The 22,712-nt window shown below is 41.8% G+C and overlaps 1 protein-coding gene across 1 annotated transcript in view; it reads right to left on the reverse strand.

Moving 5' to 3' along the window:
- Window positions 1-1,309: 1,309 nt before the first annotated feature.
- plch2a (phospholipase C, eta 2a) overlaps window positions 1,310-22,712 on the reverse strand; it is a gene marked incomplete at its 3' end in the record, with an annotated part of 183,410 nt that continues 162,007 nt past the window's right edge. The window contains exons 20-23 of the mRNA XM_083891041.1: window positions 21,143-21,289; window positions 20,491-20,570; window positions 15,471-15,858; window positions 1,310-2,955 (exon numbers count right to left, since the gene is read on the reverse strand). Of these exons, the coding sequence (XP_083747167.1) occupies window positions 1,310-2,955; window positions 15,471-15,858; window positions 20,491-20,570; window positions 21,143-21,289 (2,261 nt within the window). The remainder of the gene's footprint in view (window positions 2,956-15,470; window positions 15,859-20,490; window positions 20,571-21,142; window positions 21,290-22,712) is intronic.

Raw genomic sequence — 22,712 nt, forward strand, 5'->3', positions numbered from 1 at the left:
CGGCTGGTAAACAGGGACCCAAGCTGAGTCCATAATTAGTGGAGAAAGCAGACGCTGCCAAAACCAACGCCAGAAGCTTGTCCATGTCAGCCTGTGTAAGGCTCACTTTAACTGCTCTGTTCACGACTTGTCTTTTGTCTCTGAGCCGAGACATGAGCTGCTGATACATTAACAGTAAATTCAAGTAATGAACAGTGAAACCTCCATTAATATTCATTTGAGATTTATTCAGTATTAAGGTCATATTTGTACACTGTTTGAATAAAATATTATCCCTAAGGTTTTTGCACACAGAACTGGCATGGCAGTGCAAACAACATAGCAGGTCGACAAGTAAACGTGCTTTTGATACAGATAATTGCCATCGTGTTTTAGTGCTACAGACTGATGGGAACTAACATGATGCTTTTGAACCAATAAAGTTTGGAAGATTAACAAATATTCATTAAAAAAAAAATTTTTTTTTAAAAAGACTAAAATAAAGCACAGCCTCAGGATAAACATTACAGTGCATAAAAGACATGCAGTCAACTAAAAGGGCTAAAATCAGTGTCTTCTACTGCTTTAAAGTATGGAGCTCAGTGCTGTGACATGCTGCAGGTCAGGAAGGTTAGCAAAAACATTGGCTGCTGAGTCAAACTACAATGTAGCAACTACACAAATAATATGAAAAATGAAGACCATTCCTCCTGCAGTGTAGGAAGAATTGCGTTCCTTTTTTTATTTTTCCCTAAGACGTGAGACGAGGATCGGCTTTAAGCATCAAACTGTACATTATCTAAAACATGACACCATGCCATCATTTTCAAAATATTGTGAGTGATCGACTAAATAAAAAAAGAATGTATCATTTAAAATCATGTTTTCTAATAATTGTGATCTATTGATTCTGTATGCTCATGTAAAGTAAAAAAAAAATCACAGTCGACATCCACAGCCATATACAATTCCTGGTAGATTTTCATTAAATACATTCAGACAGTTTTTTCTAACATTTGGTGCAAACAAATGACAGAGCTGTAGTAGTTGCTTTTAAATGAACCCTCCATTTTGTTCAAGACAATGTTTTTTGAATGCATGGGTTAGAAAATAGATCTCGAACAAACTCAAGATGACAGATTGAAGGAATACTAATTCAGGAAATAAATGATATGTTTAAATGATCTCCATTATGAACCAGTCTCCTGTGAGACATTCTGTAGGATATGCAATTTTTAGAAAAACAAATGAAAATGAGGAAAAAATGGGAGAATTTCCCAAACAAGTTTCTAGCTGTCTCTCTCACACTCAGTTCCATCTCAGCCTGTTCTTAGAGTTTGAACATAAAAAAGACTTCACTGTTTTCGGGGACTGGGGAGGACTGGGACTGTCTGGGAGAGGGGCATTCTGGTTGGTCGAGCTGACTCAGCAGGTCCAGGCTGGTGCAGGGGCTGCGGGCCACGCAACATGCCCCTTCGGGGTTCCCCCGCTCTTCAATGGGACTAGCATAACTTCCATTGCCAATGCTACCATCATGGCTAAAGCTTGCACTTCTGCCCTGAGCCAGGCTCTGAAGCCTCTGTCTTTCCTGAGCCTTTTTGGCCCTGTTTGCAATGTAACGCACCCTGCTTTGGCTCCTCGAGGAGGTCCTGCGCACCAAAGTCTCATCCACAGGCTCCTCCTGGGAAGCTCTCTGCTTGTTTTCTTGGACAAAGTCACTAGCACTCAGGGGCTCCACATCAGTCAACTTTCGTAGTTGTTCCGTCAGGTCGCTGGGTGGACAAGACTTGTGTGGGCTGCCCTTGCGGAACTGGTCCCTGCCTGGCCTAACGATGAAGCTGCGGCTGATGCTGCGGTACTTGCTGTCAAAGTTGCAGGAGATGTCATCAGAGGTTAGATCCCCAATACTTTTGGACATGGATGTTATAGCTGTTGGGGTTGTAGCTGCAGAAGAAGACCTCTTGGCTGATGACTGCTTGAGTCCTTCCATGTATAGGCGGCTCCAGGTATGCCTCCTTTGGGTCAGTCTGTTTGGTGAGTCCAGAGAAGCATCCTGTGACTGCTGAAGGGGTCGGGGGTTAAGCTCATCTCTGGGGGTCTGACTTTGCTGAAGATTGGGGTTTGACTTGCTCTTGCTAATGAGCAGGGTATCGTAGGAGAGTAATGGTGAATGACGGCAGTTAACCCAGGGAGAGGTGCAGGTGCTGCTGGCTGTGGGCAGGCTAGTCAGGCTTTTCCTGGCCAGGACAGGCAGGGACAAGTCAATGACTGTGTCACTGGAAGAGATGCTTGAGGAGGAGGACATGCTGTCTCTATGGCTACTTGGTTCCAGCTTTCTCCAAAGGCGGTCATTCATGGTCGCATCTGTGCTGACCTCTGGTACAGCTGACTGGGTATGGTCAGCTGAGGCTACAGCCACCAGAACTTGACCTTCACTCTTTGTTCTTCTTACCAGTGTGTGTGATGCAAGGTTGGTGAAAAGTGCTCTCCTGGCCTGGACTGTCTGAGATGCAGAGCCTGCGGGGGTTCTCGTAGACGCTGCTACAGCAAGAGCCTCCGCTCTATGGTCCAACTTTAACTGTGTTGTTTCCTGTTTTTCCACCTGCTTTGTTGACTTCTCCATGAGTGAATGGGTACTTCTCTTGGTCTGCAGGTCTTGACTATACTCGGATGTGAAAATTTTCTCACCAGGATTTGTTGGCATAGACAGGGCCCTGGAGAGGGGAGGCAGTTTCATAGGGTCACCACTCACCCTGATAGGACTGTCCACCACTTCCCCATTTGAAGTAACAGTTAATGGGGCATCTGAAGTTATTGCTGTGGATGGCCCTTTCCGTGGTGTAGCTGAAGGAAGATGGGAAATTGGGTTCTCTTTTAGAGTGGAGACAGAGCGGATGAAATGTGTGTTCTTGGGGTCTTCAGTGTTAAGCACAAGAGATGGATGATGGAGAGCCGATCTCTGCACTGACGAACAGACTGTAGAGAGAAAAACAGACAACAAATTAAGAAAGTTGAAGAATGGTTCTATGTTCTCACTGAAAATGCTTTACTACACAGTGCCAACTGCATCTGCTTGGGGCAAATTCCTGCAAATATTGTCCCAAGCAACCCACACTGAAGGTTATGCGCACTGATCATGGAGTGATAGACACCTAAGCTACTCTACTAGGCGAGCCTTTAATTAAGTGGGGAAAATGTGGTTTTCCTGTGTACCCACTGGCCGCAATGTTTTCACGAAGATGCGTCTGTGGGGTCTAGGTGCAGGCATGTACACAGCTCAGTCTGTACCTCATACAACATTCAGAGTACAACAGTCAAAATACTCAGACAGTAAGACATGAGGTAACACTTCAAAGCTCCACTCTGGAACCTTTGTCACCACACTGGGGAATTCTGAGTAATTTCCAAAACAGTGCCAATGTCTTTATGTGACGTAAAGAAACTCTCTCACAACCCTGGCATTAGAATCCACTTCTGAAACATTTTGAGGTGTTTTTACTAGGGATGCACCAAAAATTTCAGCCACCGAAAATTGCCAAAAAGCCATTTTCACTTTTTGGTCAAAAGACTTTTATTACCGAAACCAAAATGATGTTGTGATTAGGGCTGAACGATTATGGAAAATAATCTAATTGCGATTTTTCGTGCCAATATTGCGATGCGATTATTTTTTAAAGGTCTTAATCTTCTGTATTATTAAACAAAGACAAGCAATACATCATAAGTATGGCCAATACTATATTACATTAAAAATAAACTGTTCTTTCCTGGAAGACAGACCTCTGTTATGATGACATGAGGTGATGCATGAATAGATGATTTTTATTTAACTACTTCAATCACAATAGCATATTTGGAACTTACAAACATCTGAACATAAAGTGCTGAGAAGGAACCCTGGTGTTAAAATGAAAGTCAGTCACACAAAGTGCAGATTGCATATATATATATATGTATATACATACACACATATTTATAAAAATATGTGGCTTTACCACATTCAGTTTTTTGACATCTGTGAACTGCTAGACAGTCATTAAATAAAATAATAATAATAATAATAATAAATAAATAAAATACACACAACCCGTTTTGAAGTGCGATCATATGGCGTGACTAGGGATGGGAATTTCAGACTTTTTTTTTTTTTTTACAGCAGCAGCAACCACAGCAATGCGGGGGTGGAAACTAACTATTATACAGTGTACTACGTCGTTTTAGGCTCAAAAACGGTCCATTATTGAACATCAAAACAGCGATAATAAAAATGAGGGTTAAAAAAAAAAGCGGAGCAGAGAGAAACTCTCCGCTGGCACAGGTGTGTCTCACAGGTGTGTCTCCAGACGACTCAGGTTTTTGAACCTGCGCTTGTTGTGTCCACCAGAGTGCAGGATCTTGACTGGGTGAGATGCCGTCTTCAATCGTGTAGACGGCTTATTGTTGTGTCCACCCCCGTTCTTAACATTAGCGCAAGCTCTTTCGCACTACACACGCGCACACACGCGCACACACACACGCTTGGACACACACAGTCACTGAACAGCTGTTCGGACAGCGGCCGAAGCTCCATAGTCACCTTACCGACCCGCCCTCACCTATTCCATTCTCAAAAACGGGCCGTGACTCGTCCTCCGCAACGCGCGCATGTGAGAGCGCAGGGAGCAGAGTGATCAGAGTGCAGCGTCTGTGGTTAGACGATCTCGTTCGATTATATCACATGTTTTACACGCGCATGTCAAGTGAACAGCGTATAATCGCAGCCTTTGCGGTTAGAAAATTGCACTTGATCATATCGCGATATTATCGCAAATGCGATATATCGTTCAGCCCTAGTTGTGATGCTGCATGCAAAAACTGCGGCCAGCACATGCCTGTCTATTCTCGCTTAGAGCTTGTCCAAGATCAGTTTGGAACACCAACGGTTCCAACAAGATGTGATGTGTCTGTGGAACAGCACCTATTAACCCATTGATGCTGGGAAAACATTGCTGCAATTCTACCATTGATGCCGGTAAAGCGGATACGTCAATTTTCGGGGGTATAAGGATTCCTCGCGACATTGTTTTGAAATTTCTTCGAGCAAACATGGAGGACTTTGACAGTGGAGAGATTTCTGAAAGCAGTGATTTTGAGGAGTTTCGCCTTCAATGACGTCATGGCTGATAACTTTGAACGCGCTGAACAAATCGACCAGGATATATGTGACCCCCCTGGGACAAAGGGTGTGCAAGTTGGCCCAGCGCAAAACGAGTAAAACATAAAAAAAAAGTGTTTTTTCCAAAATGTGGGATTTTCATTTTTTTCAACATTGTTCAACTTGAAGTTTGTAAGAAGCCACTACATGCTTCAAATCACAGTACTGTGGGTCTTAAAACCATACACTTTGTATTTGAATTAAGGCTGTTTGATCGCTGTGAATTATTCCTAGTTTGGGTGTGGCAATCTCACATTCCAATAGCTTTTGTTGTTTATTCGGCCAATCAGCTGACGGTCACGGAGAATACACATGGCTAATTAATATGCAAGCACAGAGAGAGAGGGAGGGGAGGAGGAGAGGGAGTGTGTGGAACTTTCCAGCAGTTATTGAGCGTGTGCAGTACAAAATTAAAGCGTGATTGTCATCAAAGCAGTCGTCGTCAAAGCTTTGTTGACCAAAGGAAGGCAAAGAAAACCGGAGAATAACTGAACTGAACAAAGACAGAGACAGATCTCACTTTTGCTGTGAGTGGACTGTTAGCTTTTTAAGCTATCGATCTTTATGCTAACGTGTTAGCTGACTGTATTGTCACAAAAACAACAAACAAATGATTATCAGCGGCTGAAAGAGAGAAGGACAGACACAGTAGTTGATGATGCTGAGATGGTGACATGACGCCAGCACTGCTCTCCTTATGGGTGAGTTTTCATCTACTAATGTGTGCCACTAGTGTTCAGTCACATACAGGGATGACACAGCTTTGTGTATGTCGTATTGACTGTAATGCTAATGATTTAGCAACGAGTTGAGAGTTAGCACATTATCAGCTCATTCAGTAACAGACTGATCCATCTACACTACACCACAGAGCCACTTGTGGCATTAGTGTCAGTGGCGGCAAGGCAGTTTGATTTGATATTAGAAATATGTGTCTATCTTTGATCCTTCTCTCTTAAAGGTGCATTATATAATAAATCTGAAGCAATTGACCATAAAATCCTCCTAATATGTCACAGAGACTCAGGAATAATATTCATACAACGTACTGAACTCACCAAAAAAAACAGTACACCCAAAAATTTAGCATTAAAAAAAACATATTTTGCAGACTGCAAATCATGTTTATGTTTTGGCATGTGGCGCCACCTACTGCCCTCTACCAATCATTGCAGTCAGTAGAGTCTCAGCTAACCAGCAAACACGGGTTGCCAGCTACATCAGAAAACGAAACCTAAAAGACGTTGGTATTTTGAATGTAGAAACTGTTTTTGGCCACATTCTTACAAATGGCACCTTTAGGTATATATAGTATATTTTGTTTTCATGAAACAACAAAAACAGATGATGGAAATACAGTGGTATGCAAAAAATTTGTGCACCCCTGTAAATTTTCATGATTTTCCTTTACAGGGCATCCGCGGGGTCTTAAAAAGTCTTAAATCCAATAATTTGAATTTAAGGCCTTAAAATGTCTTAAATTCTCCTAAAATCTCCTAAAAGTCTTAAATAGAATTTTGAAAGGTCTTAAAAATCTATTAACGTTACATTTATTTAAAACATGCATACACTTCAGTTTCTATATTTGAGGATGCGATAACATAACTACAACACGGAAGTAAAGTAGGCCACCTGCTTCCCGGTGAGAATTTATCGAGCACCCCACCACTAGCTAGTGTGCTGTGCACGCGCCGCTTAGCATAGCAGCGGAGAAAATTTAATGAAAGCTTAAAGAAAGCCCACAGCTAAGCCAAATTGCAAGTTCAACGATTTGTGGCTCCAATTTTCCTTCATGTCTTTTGTACTTTTTTGCCAGTATGTATTTGAAATAAGTCTTAAATTGTATTCATTGTGGTCTTAAAAAAGTCTTAAAAAGTCTTAAATTTGACTTGTTGAAACCTGCAGAGACCCTGCTTTATAAATCATTGGTTGTTCGGATAAGAAATGTCAGTTAAATATATCATATAGGAGACAAACACAGTTATATTTGAGAAGTGAAATAAAGTTTATATGATTTACAGAACATCTGCAATATCAGCAGATTCTGTAGAAAAATGTCCAGGAATCAGTGACAAAGTTGAAGTTGTGCCGGGGCATTTCAAACTGAACTGGAGATGTTTTGTAAAGAAGAATAGTCCGAAATACCTTACTACAATTGGAAGCTATAGGAAGTGTTAAGAGGCTGTTATTTCTGCAAAAGGAGGATGCACAAATGTTTTCTTTTGTGGTGCCTGAACTTATGCACATGCCTAATTTTGTTTAAATAATTCGTGCACACTTCCTGTAAATCATACAAACTTTATTTCACTTCTCTATTATCACTGTGTTTGTCTTCTATATGATGTATTTAACAACCAATGATTTATAAAGGAAAATCATGAACATTTACAGTGGTGCACTAACTTGCATACCACTGTATGACTACACAAGTGTAAGGACAAGAAATGATAACAGAAAAAGCCCCCACCCCCCTATAATTTTTAAGTTCTTTCATTTCAAATCTTAAGAGGATATTATGTCCAGTTTTTGTATTGTATTGTATATGTATTGTTCTGTGTAGCAGTGTAGCTCACAACAAAAGTATCTGTGCTCATACAGAGAGGTGTGGTTTCACTGACAGCTTAGACCAGGAGGGGGTTGTTCTATGTAAATGTGATGATTCTGTCTCTTGGCTCTCAGAAGGTGTAAATCTTTGAGTGCCTACATTCAAATGGCCAAATCTTCTTCAAATATTATCTGATTTGCATGTTACACATTGTTGGAAAGTTTAGAAATCACACTTTCAGAATCTGTAAATAACTCAAAGTGTTCCTCTGTAGACTTGAGACCGGTTTTGCCATGGCTGGACACATATTGTTAAGACATAATTATGTTTGAAGACGACGAGGTTGGCGATAATGACGATAAATACTATCGTTATCGAAGGAGTGTTTACAACCGCGCACCAGGGGTGACAGTGGATTTACCTGCAGATGCCACAGCGCTGTAAGCACCATCACCGTCACATGTGAAGCAGACTGTGAAGCAGACTGATGCATACAGCATTACATGTTGTTCTTGTTCTTCACACTCCATCAGGACTAAATCAAGGCACTGACACAAGTTGATATTACTTTATTTTCTTACTGTTTTTAATTGAAAATAGTTATTCACTAATTCTACATATTTGTATCTAAATAAACTAAATTTCACAGGAAAGCCACAGGTGTAAGCTCTCAAATACTTTTTGAATTGTGTTCCTATCTGCTACAGAGGCTGAGAAATCAGTCATTTAGTAGTCATTGAAGCTCAGGTGTTAGAGGCATTTTTTCCAGGTGCTTCAGGCCTTAATGGGTTGAATGCTGGAAAGTCTCTTTGCGCAAAAGTGAAACATATTCACTTCACACCAGAGAACATTCTCTCTCTTTGAACAGTTAACTAAAGAGATCGGCTCATCTGATGCATCCGTTACTCCCTTAATTGCAGCACTAAAGTGTCTTCTTCACAAAAGTTGAGACCATGGAGTGAAAACAATGAAAAGTGCGTGTCTGTCAACACGTTTTACTAAGATCTACTCGGATCCCCTGCACTTCATCGGTACTGTACTCGATCCTCGTCATAAAGATGATTATTTGGATGTGGGGATGAAGCTGCGCATAGAGAAATTATCCAGCCTGCGTTGGATACGAGGATCCCGCTTGGAGATGGAGGAGCACACAGCGCAGGAGCCGTAAATGGTGCAGGGGCGGTGTGCAGAAAAAAATCTGATGTCTGTCTGCACCAGATGATATGATATGATGATATGATATACTATACTATAATTGCAATGCCTTGACTTCAGTGAGGTAAGTACACACAGTCCCAGCCATATCAACAAAATTAGAAAACTTTCGGTTTTCGGCCTTGTGTTTCTGATTTTTGGTTTCGGCCAACAATTTTCATTTTGGTGCATCCCTAGTTTTAACCATACTCCAACTCTGCAACACTAATGAGCCATTGTGTTTCCTTCTTGCCTCAGCCGTGACGTTAACCACATAATTTCCTGTGTGCATCGTCTGAGTTGTTGTCGGGGAACATGAGAACACAATACTGCTATACTGAGAAATGCAGTCACATGGAGCTGATTTTAAATCAGAGTAACATGAACTCATTTGGCAATTTGCCTAACTTTAAGAGATTCCAATTTATATGTAAACGTTACACATTACAGCTTTAAAACTTAAAATACAGTACATACCATACAATAGACTTTGTAAAATAAAGTACAGCCTCAGGATAAACATTAAAGTGCATAAAAGACATGCAGTCAACTAAAAGGGCTAAAATCAGTGTCTTCTACTGCTTTAAAGTATGGGAGCTCAGTGCTGTGACATGCTGCAGGTCAGAAAGGTTAGCAAAAATATTGGCAGCTGAGTCAAATTACACTGTAGCAACTACACAAATAATACGAAAAATGAAGACCAATAGTGAAAATCCCTCTGTGCATAATTCAGTTTAATTGATTGTGTTTTTTATTGATTAAGGGGTGCCCTTTTCTGATCCTGCACCCCGATTCCATGATGTGAACAAACATTGTGCTTCCATTTTACTACCAGCGATGTCATGTTGAGTTTTTTTTTTATTTCAAAGCATAAGCATAACCAACCACCACAAGAGAGATGATATAGGCTAAATGAGACAGTCACTGATGGTGTGGTGAAGGTGTGGAGGATGTACTTAAAAGTTGCATGCGTTCAGCACTTTACCTGGCTCTGGTCATCCCCTCAATTCTGCACTAGGAACAGAGAGAGCGGGCAAAAGGGACAGAGAGGAAAAAGGAGTTTAGCAAAACTGTAAAGAAGGAGAATCAAAACAAGGAAACAGCTAAAAGGACAGAGAAAGCATCGTAGTAAGAGATGTTAATGCAGATTCTTCAACAGCTCAACAAACATTAGTCTGAATTCACAAACAAGAGGTAAAGCTGTTGAAATAAGAGATTCATCACGAGTTACAGTTTTTCTCCATTGGTTTGGCTCATTTCTTGAAACAGAAATTACATTCTCAAAACATGGACAAATCTCCAAACCACTTCGCAATTTTCCACAACAGAATTGCATTTCTCATTCATTTAATCAAATTGCAATTGTCTTAGACATCTTTGCAAATGATTAAGTACTTGTAGCACACAGTTAGCACAGTTAGCCTTCATTTAGAACAGTTTCCAAGTGATCCAAGAGATCTTGTTGATCTAAACTGATTGTCGAAGTCTCAGTCTAATGGTTGTTCTCTGCAAAACATGTCAGCATCATTTCATTGTGTGAGTCATCACTCGCACAATAGTCTGTTCAATTGTCAAAATTAGTCAAGAATATAATACCATGAATATCATATATGAATCTCTTGAAACATTTGATACATTAATCATAATTGACACATTCTTTGATCTGATCTGTCATCTGAGATGTGTGAAACTCCTCCTTTGTTATCAAAGTTCTATTTTCACCTGACCTTGACCTTATTAACACAGAAGCTCTTCATTTTCTTTGACCACCTTCATTCATTTGATCCCTGAAAATGAGAGGTCTGGTAGGGCCAAAGTATGCACTTGTGTGGGACAATGTGAATTTACTCCATGGCCTGATCATCAGGGGCCTCATTTATAAAACTGTGCGTAGGACCGACGTCAAAATTGGCGTACGCACGAAGCACAGAAAGTGCTTACGCACAAAAATATCCTGATTTATAAAACTGTGCGCACGCACGTCCTACGCCGATTTCCCTTTATAAATCACAATCCACTCTAAATGTGGCGCACCTGTGTGCGGGTCATACCACGCCCATATTTGCCGATAAATATTCAGAGAAACGCCCCTCATAAATATTGATTCATGACTGAAATCATGCAGAAATCGGAGAGAAAGGCCAAATAACGTAATTTCACGAGGTGGAAGTACCTGTTGGGGAGGTGGAGAAGAGGAAGGCTTTATTGTTTGGTGTTCTAGAGTGGCAGCATGTGGCGGATAATTTCAATGCTGTTTCCTCAGAAGGTCGGAGTGTGGCCGAGGTGAAAAAAAAGTGATCAGACATTAAAGTAGACGCCAAAAAGTGTGCCACGGGCGGGGGAACGGGCCAACCGGCGCTCACCCCGCTGGATGAAAAACTGGCGGGGATCATCGGGGAATCCCTCCTGAGTGGAGAGGTGACGGAGGTTTAGGGGGACACCCATGCAGGTGTCGCGCCAATGTAGGTATCCCCGACAGAAAGTGTTGCCGCGGAGGCGGAGAAACAGTGGTGCGCTTGCTTCACCCAAGTAAATTAAAACAATTGCATTGTTTAATGATGTATTTTATGTATACTTCACATACTACTCTATAACCTCTGGCAAAGATATGGGGGGAAACACATTATTTCAGACTGTTTACCTGTCTGCCATAATTTGTATCCCCCCATATTTTCGGCTAGAATAGAAGAAAGCTGTTCATAATACCAGAGGTTATAGACTAGTATGTGAAGTATACATAAAATAAATCATTAAACAATGCAATTTTTAGTTTTAATTTACTTGGGTGAAAGCAAGCGCACCAATGTTTCTCTGCCTCCGCCTCCGTGGCCAGGGTGAACACTTTCTGTCGGGGATACCTACATTGGCACAACACCTGTCGCCAGAAACCCGAGTGTTGTGAGCACTTGGAGCGGGACTGGCACGGCGTGGTTTCTGTGGGTGCTCCTCACTAAGGATGGGCCCAAGAGGACAGCTCGTGGGAGTCGGAAACGGCTCATCAGCCACTCATCACTGTTGGCCAGTGGATCTAGCTCGTCTCGGAAGTTCCGCTCCCTCCGTAGCCTTCCGTTTGACACATCCTCTAACAGTGCCAAATCATTGTGCGCCATGACGCATTGTGAGTACCTGCCTTTATATGCCCGTCGATTAGGTATCTGCTACACGTGTTAGAATTACCCTGATATCAGTGAATACATAATTTGCCCTACTGTTGTCTTACTATTGTCCTAAATCATTATGTTTCCCGTGTGCACTCCAGGGAGTTAGTTTGTTTGTTCGTTGTAGAAATGTAGTTGTTTTTATCCATTTCTTGCAAATAAACTGTTCATATATGAGAGGTAATATAACTTATAATTTATTTTACACGATCAGTTTCACACATTTCTCCCGTTTCTTTCTTCTGCCATCAGTGGCGCAGTTTCGCCTTACCCCAGGTATGTGCGTACGCATGGGTCAGAGTTGGCGTGGAGGACCGCACATTTTCCCGTCAAGTTCTCTTTTTATAAATCCCATGGTTTGCGTAGAGAGTGGCGTACGCCTTCTTTTGTGCGTACGCAACGTTTATAAATGAGGCCCCAGATCATGGTTCACTACTCATCCAAGGACGGTCATGGGGTTCCTACCACCTTACTCTCCTTTCCTCAATTCAATTGAGGAGATTTTCTCTGCTTGGCGATAGAGAGTGTATGAGCATCTTTCTCAAAATCAGAGGTCCCTGCTCCATGTGATGATATTACAGGAGATCAGTGCAGGGAATGGTTGTGACATGCACAGCGTTTCTACCCTCACTGTATCACAAATCTGTGGCCAGACAGACAACAGTGTGAGGATGGCCAGGAGGGTGAGGACAGAAATGTCCTCAAGAAATGTTAGTTTTGAATCTCCAGCTTTATTTTGTTTATGTGTTTATATGACAGTATATTGTATATATATATTTTTACGCTGATATATTGGTTAGTTTATATCTGTGAATAAAAATGGTTACAATTTCCTTGGCAGTATGAGTGCAATGTGTGATGTCAAACCTTGGATGGTACTCTTACCATAAAGTCCTTAAAAAAAAATAAATCTGTATTCTACAAAATTGTATTCTGTTAGCATGACAAAAAAACTAGTACAGTAACCATTGAAGGACTGGGCTAAGACTGAGAGGAGGACATGAGGAATATTTCAATGGTCCTCAGCCACAGTGACAAAACATCTAAACATTTTGACTTATAGTGCTTACACAATGCCAAAGGGACAATGGATTTTGGGGGCACTGACTATTTATATGAGAAAGAAATTTAGTTTTGACACATAAGTGAACTGTTTTGGGAGAGATGTGAGCTTTTGCAGGTGAACCATGGTGCTGTGCTGAACCATCCAGGTTATCTTGTCAAAAGCACCAAGAGCGTGGAGAACGTCCGGTCTGGTTCAAGAAATGAGCCAAACCAATTGAGAAGGATCTCTTGCATTTTGGTGACACTGACTATTTATATGGGAATGGAATCTAGTTTTGAAGCATGAGTGAACAGTTTTGAGAGAGATATGAGCTTTTGCATGTGAACCATAGTGTTGTGGTGAACTGTAAGACTGTTGTGCCAAACAATCTTAGAGTTTTAAGAATGTAATTTCGGTTTCAAGAAATGAGCCAAACCAATGGAGAAAAACTGTAATAACAATGGAGTATCTCCCCAGCATCATATGACTAAGAGAGGTCTGCACACATCAGCTATTGTAAAGAAGCCAGAAATATGAATTCAACTCCCTGAAGAAAACTGGGTTTGTATAGAGCAGCTGGATTTGAGCAAGAACTCGATTCCCATTATGTCATGTGAAGAGGGGAAAAATGGGAGGAGGAATAGGAGGAGCAAGAGTTTACATCACTGTCTTGTGTTTTCCACAGCTCAGCCACTTCACAGTAAACTGTAGTTTTTAAGACTTAAAATGTCATCCACTGCACTTATTATAATAATTAATATAATTGACCTGTGAAGGCGGGTTGTGTTGAATTACTTGTGAATGTTTATGTTTTAATGACAATATAGTCTTCTTCAGCATAAACCGTGTTTATCATGTGCATAGAGGACAAAAATAAAGCCACAATAAGTCAAAATTACTGTACTTTAAGCTTGGGGTTGATTTTTACATTAAAACTTACCACTTTTTTCATCTGCCATGAAGGTGGTTAGTATCAAGTTGGGTATTTCAAGGCAAAAAAAAAGGCACAATTATAATTTAACAGCAGAAATGATTCGTATCTAGGCTAAGGTGAAAATACAAAAACTAAAATGGAACTCTAACAATTGAAAGGACGTGATAGTTATACCTTAAACTATCAACGACACACATGAACAAAGGCAAACAGGGCAAGGAATATTGGGTCAGGACATACTCTGGAGTTTGCGGTTCACATTAGGCAACAGCAGCAGGAGACTGTGTGGGCCAGATGTGTTTAAAAATAACCGGATAATCTGTAGACAATCACATTCAACAGACATTTAGAGATTTGTTTGAGGAGCTCGCAGAAGAGGCTCCAGAGAGTGTTTGGGGTAACTTTTATGGAGTTCTCAGATTAATCTTCTGAGAATGTTCCGACTTCAATACATGTCCGAAAGTAGCTATTTTGTCTTACAGGTACACAGCACAAAATTCTAACATCACAACAAAGACTTGGGGTCTGTTTATATATGGAGAATAACTGGGAGTTTATAGCACATAAAATACGACACCGACCAGGCTCATGGCTGAGACTGGCTCAGATAATGTCTTACCAGCAATGAACATCAGGGAATTATGGTGCAACTCATCCATTTTCTGAGTAAAAAGGGCGTTCATCTCACGCTGTAGGGTGCCTGCTGCCCTCTTGCGACTGTCAAGGACAGAGCGTGGAGGAAGCATAGGAGGCAACTCCAAGCTGCTTAGACTGTGCAAGCTGTCACAGCTGCTACTGTCACTGAGCAAGAGAGCATTATCAGTAATACTCTTTGGAAGTGAGGTGAACACTGATCCACAAACGGCACCAAAGTTGAGGGGTGCTGTTAGCTGCCAATGGAGGTTGGTGTTGCAGTCTGGTTTGGGTCTTGGTTCTGATGTTATAGAGTTGTTGGGGTATCTGCGGGGAACACTGCATGACCTGGTGTTTCTTTGTAATGTGTGAGGCTGAGGTTGGATGTGCTGGGTGCCCAGAGTTTGCCTAGTTTTGGACCTGCAAAAGGGGATAGGATGGGGGAGAGCCTGGGGCCAGGATTGGAACTCAGTCTCCATGCAGGACTTTGATTCAGGAGGCTTGGTGAAAGACTCTGGCTGAACTTGTCTCTTGGTTGAGAACGTGCAATTACATATCTCCCGTCTCTCAGCAGCTATTTTGGACTTGGATCCCTGCCTTTCTTCAACCCAACCCTTTCTTTCAAGTCTCTGGACTGTCTTTAGAGCCGATGAACCATGTGATACAGTCGGAGGACACCCCCACCCTACCTGAGCTGTTAAGCGTGACACAGGCAAACACCCCTGGCTTCATGTCTAGTGAGTCATGTGAGCTCATGGGTCATCGCTTGGCAAACGGAGGCCTCTTACCTTTACCCTCCTCATGATGAAAAGCCCCATTAGTGTCAGGATGGTCCCTGGGCCCCTTGGCTTGATGGGATGCCAATGAATCCCTGGTGCCGTGTTGTTGCTGTGGTGGTGTAGCCTGGTGAGAGGCAGTAGCTGAGGCCTTGTCCCGGTCGTCAGACTCTCGCTCCTCACTAGGCCCTTCTGAGCTGTAGTCTTTGGTGTCAATGGTGATCTCTGGGAAGCCCTTTTTGACTTTGGGCTGGCCTTTGGTGGGCGCGCTGGCAGTGCGGCGCAGGAGGTGAGCACCAAATGGGTGCTTACGACTGTGCTGTGCAGCAGCATGGCTGTCCAGGGAAGCCTGCTTTGGGTTTCTGTAAAACAGCCCTTTTATGCCGCTGGCTGCTCTGGCCTGACAAAGACACAACGAAACAACATCGTCAAACACAGAGAATTGGAACAAAACAAATCACAAAGAGGTGGTACAAGAACAATATTTATTATAATGCAGGTGGCACTGGTCCATGCTGCATTATTGCGATAATGTACAGTGAACATGCTTTAAAAGTCACAAACTAACGTTATCAATACACCCTGCCAGACCACATATGAATGATCACTTGGAGCCTTTAATATGATCATTCTGCTGTAATCCATGCTGCGTCGCTTTGAATTCCTTCTGGATTCAAAGTGTTAGCCTGTTAGATGGTATAAGCACAGCTACTGTACATCTTTGTACAGCAGCTTTTGTCCCAGCAGTGAAACATTAGTTCCACAAATGCATGCTTCAATTTAAATGTATTTTTTACATTTATTTATTAATTTCATCTCACTTTGTGTTCATCTCAACAACTAAATACACTGGCATCAACCTTCTGTGGGCAGGGCCACAAAAAGACTGAATTACGGATGCTCTGATTGTTTTGTTTTTTGCCATCAAAATCAATGTACATGTTTTCAAAAGCAATATCTGCCATTATCCTGGTAATAACATCTTTTTGTTTTAGTATTATGTGTATATCAGCTAGTGTGACTGGTAGATAACGCTGCTGGTGGATGTGTATACCAAGTGATTCTTAAACTGTGGGTCTAATTTCAGGGAGATGTGACATGGTTGTGGCGAAAGTAAAATACAATATCTTCAAAATTAATTTAAAATAAAATTGCATGCTTTAGAATGTGAATATTACATTAAATTGTTGGTATCTTCAACTGCATTGAATTTGTTTCCCTCTCCCTGACACATCTACTGTATGTTACGGAAGGTTACTAATTGTGACCTGGCGGACTATGACACTGCAGTAATGAGAGAGAGAGCAGTTGTACTTATTATATGCTAATGTTCATGTACAAACCACATTTAACCAAATTAATTGTGAGTATAACTGAACTGAAAATTGCTTGTAATATTCTGATTAAAAAGATTTTGAAATGAAATGCTGCATGGCACCGGTCAGAGGTCACAATGATTAGGGATTGAATGGTAGGAACATTGTTGAGGACATTAAGACAATGGTGAACTTCAGTATCAAACCAAACGGAGCTAAAGTGGGAAAGGTGAGCGTAACAGTATAGACAAAGAGACAGGACAATAGGGATGCCGCGATTAGTCGACTATTCAAGATAATGTCGACTATTAAAATCATCGACAACTTATTTAATAGTCGACGCGTCATTTTTTTTTTTTTATCATAACTGTTGCGGCATCTTCCACTGCCGCGTCTGCCTCTCTGACCTTGACACACATGTGCAGTAGTGGTAATCTGAATCAGCCGTGATGTCACCGAAAGTTATACCAGAGGGGCTCTCTAGTATCATGGCTACCAGGCGGCAACGGAGCTCAAAAGTGTGGGAGCATTTAAAGAAAAAGGAAAAAAATTGTGCAATGCAATATCTGCAAGACAGAACTTGCCTTTCAACAGCAGCACAAGTGCGATGCACGAGCACCTGAAAAGGAAGCACGTTGTGGCTGACAAAGACGATGAAGAGGGACCGTCATCTTGGCAAGCTAACTGGATAATTAGCTGCTAACATTAGCGTAAACAGGCGAACTGTCCAGGGTGTACCCCGCCTATCGCTCTATGTCAGCTGAGATAGGCACAGCACCCCGCGTGAGGATAGATCAATCAAATCAAATCACTTTTATTGTCATTTAGCTGTACATACAACAGTAGTGCAACAAAAAGAGAAAGCGTTTCACAGGGATCTAAAGATTTAAATATTTAAATACACATTTACACCTAAGCAGCAGCAGCAGCAGCAGCAGCAGCAGCAGCAGCAGCAGCAGCAGCAGCCCCCCCCCCCAAGGTTCAATAGTGATCGTCAACCAGATTCATATCAGCAATTCAGCATTCTGACAGCTTGTGGAATAAAGCTGTTGATCAGTCTGGTGGTTCTGCCTTTTATACCCGCTGCAAGAAGTGCCCTCTTCCCCACTGTACGGCCGCTGATGCTGAGGGGGGGCTTGCTGTGGTTGTGACTTCCGGAAGTCTATAATCATCTCCTTCATTTTGTCCACGTTGAGCAGCAGATTGTTTTCCCTGCACCAGTCCTCCAGGTGTTGAACTTCGTCCCTGTACATAGCTTCCTCATTTCCGTGGACGAGTACCACCACGGTGGTGTCGTCCGCAAACTTGATGATCTGGTTCCCCTCATGTCTGGGTGCACAGTCATGTGTCAGCAGTGTGAACAGCAGTGGGCTGAGCACACAGCCTTGGGGGAATCCAGTGCTCAGTGTAATGGAACTGGAGATGTTTTTTCCAACACGGACCGTCTGTGGTCTCTCAGTCAGAAAGTCCAGGATCCAGAGACATGTGGCAGTGTTAAGGCCAAGTAGAAGAAGTTTCTCTATTAGTCTCTGGGGGACAATCGTGTTAAAGGCTGAGCTGAAGTCAATGTACAGGACTCTGGCGTATGTGTCTCTATGGTCCAGATGAGTGATGACGGAGTGCAAGGTGGTGGATATTGCATCCTCTATAGAGCGGTTTGGACGATAGGCAAACTCGTATGGATCAAGTGTTGCAGGGAGGCTGGCACTCCCACACTTTTGAGCTCCGTTGCCGCCAGGTAGCCATGATACCAGAGAGGCCCTCTGGTATAACTTTTGGTGACATCACGACTGACCCAGATTACCACTACTGCGCATGTGTCAAGGACAGAGAGGCAGATAGAGAGGCAGAGAGGAAGGTGCCGCAACAGTTATGATAGAGTAAACAAAGTAAAAAAAAAAAAACGATATGTCAACTATTAAATTAGTTGTCAACAATTTTAATAGTCGACATAATCGTGGCAGCACTAATAGCAATCCATCCAAAACCGTTTTAATTTTGAATTTACATGCTGGACCAAAAGACTTGCAGATTTTGAGTATCTAAAGCCACATACATAGTTGGAGGTAAAAAAAACAACAACAACAACATTCTAAAAAGTACAGCAAAAACATGATGCGTATGATATCCACAAAGGCACTGGAATTGTATACCACTGCAGTGCAGCGCAATGAAAAACTCCAGAGTAAAGAAGAAAACAAGCTCTCTCACTGCAGCCTGGCAGATTCTCAGACACTCATCCCTATTTCTTCACTATCCAGCTCTTTCACTAGCCAGGTTGATGACATTGGATCTACTTCGGGGTCAATGAAGATGCAAGCAGGTCAAGCCATCATAACTCATGTGAGACATGAGTTGGTTTTGTGTTTTTTTTTATTAAATGTTTACAGTTGGCTGGTAAAGGTGGATTTCCACTGGACGCGTTACAGCCGCGGCACGTCAGCGGCACGGTTTTGCTACGTCCTCTGCCCAGTAGCAATCCCCACCGGACGTGTTACAGCAGCGGCGCGGTGCCTTGGGAGCCAGCGGTATTCACGGAAAATCTTGTGATATTTTCGAACAGTCGCGAGATCCCGCGATAGACTGTGTGTATAAAGGAACTGTTGATCTGGTGTCATAAATGACTTTATGTTTCTCCACTCCACACAATCAGTCTCTCGTCGTACATTGTGACTCTCCGAGACGCTCTGATTAATTGCCTGTTGACCTGGTAGAACCAGTCACAACGTAATGTTGATGTGAAGTTGTGATAGGCTGTATGACCTGCATATTGTGTTTTACTTTGATTCTCTGTCGCTTTTCCTGTCTGGTGCGATCTGCTCTGTTGAAATGTATGTGGTTCAGCAGCGGCAACGGCAAAAATTGAACTGCTACCTATCGAAAGCACTTCGCTTCGACGCTGCTGAGACGTTCTGCAACGCGGCCAGTGGAAATGCTCTTATTGATTAGAATGGAAGCTATTTGCAACGGCGCTGTAACGCTTCCAGTAGAAATCGGCCTTAAGAGGACTTTGTGCAAGGGGAGGGTGTCACTAAGGTGGCAAAGTGTGTGGCTCATGCAAGATGCCGACTGGTTCTCACTACACCTTAGTTCTGAGTGGCAGCTTCAGGGCTCCTAAAAATTTCCTGCGTCTAAATGGAGCGTTTGGAAAAATAGGGGTCCACTGGAATAATAAACAGACACAGGAAGAGAGTGAAGATCAGAGAGAGGAGTAGGATGAAAGACAGAAAAAAATGGGCAGGGTGGGGGGAAGGAGAGACAAAGCACAACAGGAGGCAACAGAGCAACAGCTGAGAAAGAGGAAGTTCAAAGCAAGGACAAGGAGCTGAGTGCAGTGAAAATAAAGTCAAAGAGAGACAGAGACAACTGCATTATTTATGACAAAAAAACACATTTGGAAACAAAAATAACAGTACATGTCTGGGCTGAAATTAATGCAGAGGTTTTACACTTACAATGTTCAATTTGTACAAACGAACAAACAAGTGTCTTAAATTTTAATTAACAATGCTTAAAATGTGTATAGACTGATATTCCCCACTTCTTTAACAGAAAAAATGGTAATATGGCTGTAAAATGAATATGATGACAAACTTTCTGTTCACTCAGCTCACAAGTGGGAGGCGTGTCAGTATTTTGTATAGCTCCAATATTAGAGGACAACAAAATAACTAGGGTTCCCATTTTTATCAGCCGGTTTTCACTATAGTACCTACCTTACCAGTGATGTCATGCACAGCTACATGAACAAAGATTGATGCCTCCTCCATACCTTCCAAGTACACATGACGATAACCTGCACACAAAACACATGACAAATGATACATATGTAATTAAATGTGTTTAATTAATCAGAAGGGGGGAAAAGGCCAGTCTACATAAGCCCAATTTTTGTGGTTGACAAGCTACTTGCAGGCACAGATTAGACACAAACTCACGAGCTCCATTTATCGGATTATTTAATTTAAGCCGAGATATATTAATTTACTGTATATGGCACGTTAAAAACAAAGAAGAATACATTGAAGTTATTTAGGGAGCCCATAACATACCTTAGTAGTGTATCTATGAAACAGATATGATAACAGGAATCCACAATACTTTAAGGTATAGTGTACCTCAAGGCTCGATACTTTGCTCTTTGGTATTCTGTTTGGATGCTTCTGCTGGATACTCAAATTGCAGCTTCAAATTCATAGGATCAATTTAATAACATTACATGATATTAGAAAAAAAAAAGCAGCAAGGCTCCATGGTGGATTTAAAAAAAAAATGTTTAACCCAAGGACTGAAAAACTAAGCAAGGATTTTAGAAGTCACCATAAAAACACAGTCCTACCTAAAACCAGATTTTTCATCATGTCTTACCTGGCATCATGCTGTTGAAGGCAATGCTGCGCTGACCGATAAAGTCCTGGCCAATGGGGTCATGGTCCCACACCAGGAAACGCACTAGAGCCAGCTCCGGCATGTGGACCATGAACACCAGAGTCTCCTCCCACATTGGATTGAACCCTTCAGAAAATCCACCCAAGAAAGACGTCAAAAAAGAGGGGTGGAGGAAGAGGACCCAGAAGAGGGAGGTCAAGAATAGAGAATCCGCAGGGAGGAGTGAGGAACGGGAAAAGACAAGAAAAAAAGTGAAGTGAGTGTGAGCAAATAATAATAAATAAGAGAGTGTAATGGAATAGCAGGACAGAGAGAGGGAAGGACAAAGTTAGGAGGCCAACTCAGCATTTATCAATTATTCAGTGTGTGTGTGTGTTCTTGTATTTAGAACTCCTGCAGAACTTTTTCTGGCATAAACACCGACCTCCTCAGCACCAGTAGTCCACATTGAGACCAAAACCTGGTCCTAATGAGGCATTATCGAATTTCTGAGGAAGTGGTGAAGTTGTGTGAGTGAGAGAGAAACAGAGATGCTGGCTGTGCACACTTATGATGAACTCATCAATTATACATCAGATAAATCAGAAACCACACAGACAACTCAGACAAAGATAGCTGAGACACACACAAATGTGACCCACCACGGCCAAAGAGGCCCAGCGCAAAACTAGTAAAACATGAAAAAAGTATTTTTTTCAAAAAATGAGGGATTTTCTTTTTTAGCATTTTAAGCTAGCGATTTTTATGCTAACATGCTAGCAGACTTCATCATCACACAAACAACAAACAGATGATTATTCAGCGGCCGAAAGAGAGCAGGACAGACACAGTAGTTGTCTGAGATGATGACGTGATGCCAGCACCGCTCTATCTCCTTATGGGTGAGTTTTCATTGTTGTTAATCTACATAACGTTAGTGTTCAGTCACATACAGGGACATTTTTTCTTTAGTGCGTTTTAGAATGTTATATGGCTGAATTGTTGTTCACTAGCTACACATGTGCTGATGTGCTTGAATCATGTGTGGATGACACAGCTTTGTGTATGACTGTGATGCTAATGATTTAGCAACAAGCTAAAAGTTATTAGCCTATCATCAGCACATTCAGTAACCGACTGATCCATCCACACTACACCACAGAGTCACTTCAATGTATTTCATTAGTGCCTGATTTGATAATAGAAATATGTGTCTATCTTCAATCCTTCTCTCTTAAGTATATATAGTATATTTTGTTTTCATGAAACAACAAAAACAGATAATGGAAATACAGTGGTTTGCAAAAGTTTGGGCACCCCTGTAAATTTTTATGATTTTCCTTTATAAATCATTGGTTATTTGGATAAGAAATTTCAGTGAAATATATCATATAGAATAGTGGTCCCCAACCTTGTTTTCTCCAAGGACCGGTTTAATGTTAAGTAATATTTTCACGGACCGGCCCCCTAACGCTCTCTGGTCGATATGGTAAGGCTTAAACGTGCCTTCAAAATAAGATACACAAAACAGCTGTAAACGTTTCATTAATGTTGATATATTTGTTTCAAT

Source organism: Microchirus variegatus (genome assembly GCF_963457635.1).
Source record: "Microchirus variegatus genome assembly, chromosome: 6".
Classification (NCBI taxonomy): domain Eukaryota; kingdom Metazoa; phylum Chordata; class Actinopteri; order Pleuronectiformes; family Soleidae; genus Microchirus; species Microchirus variegatus.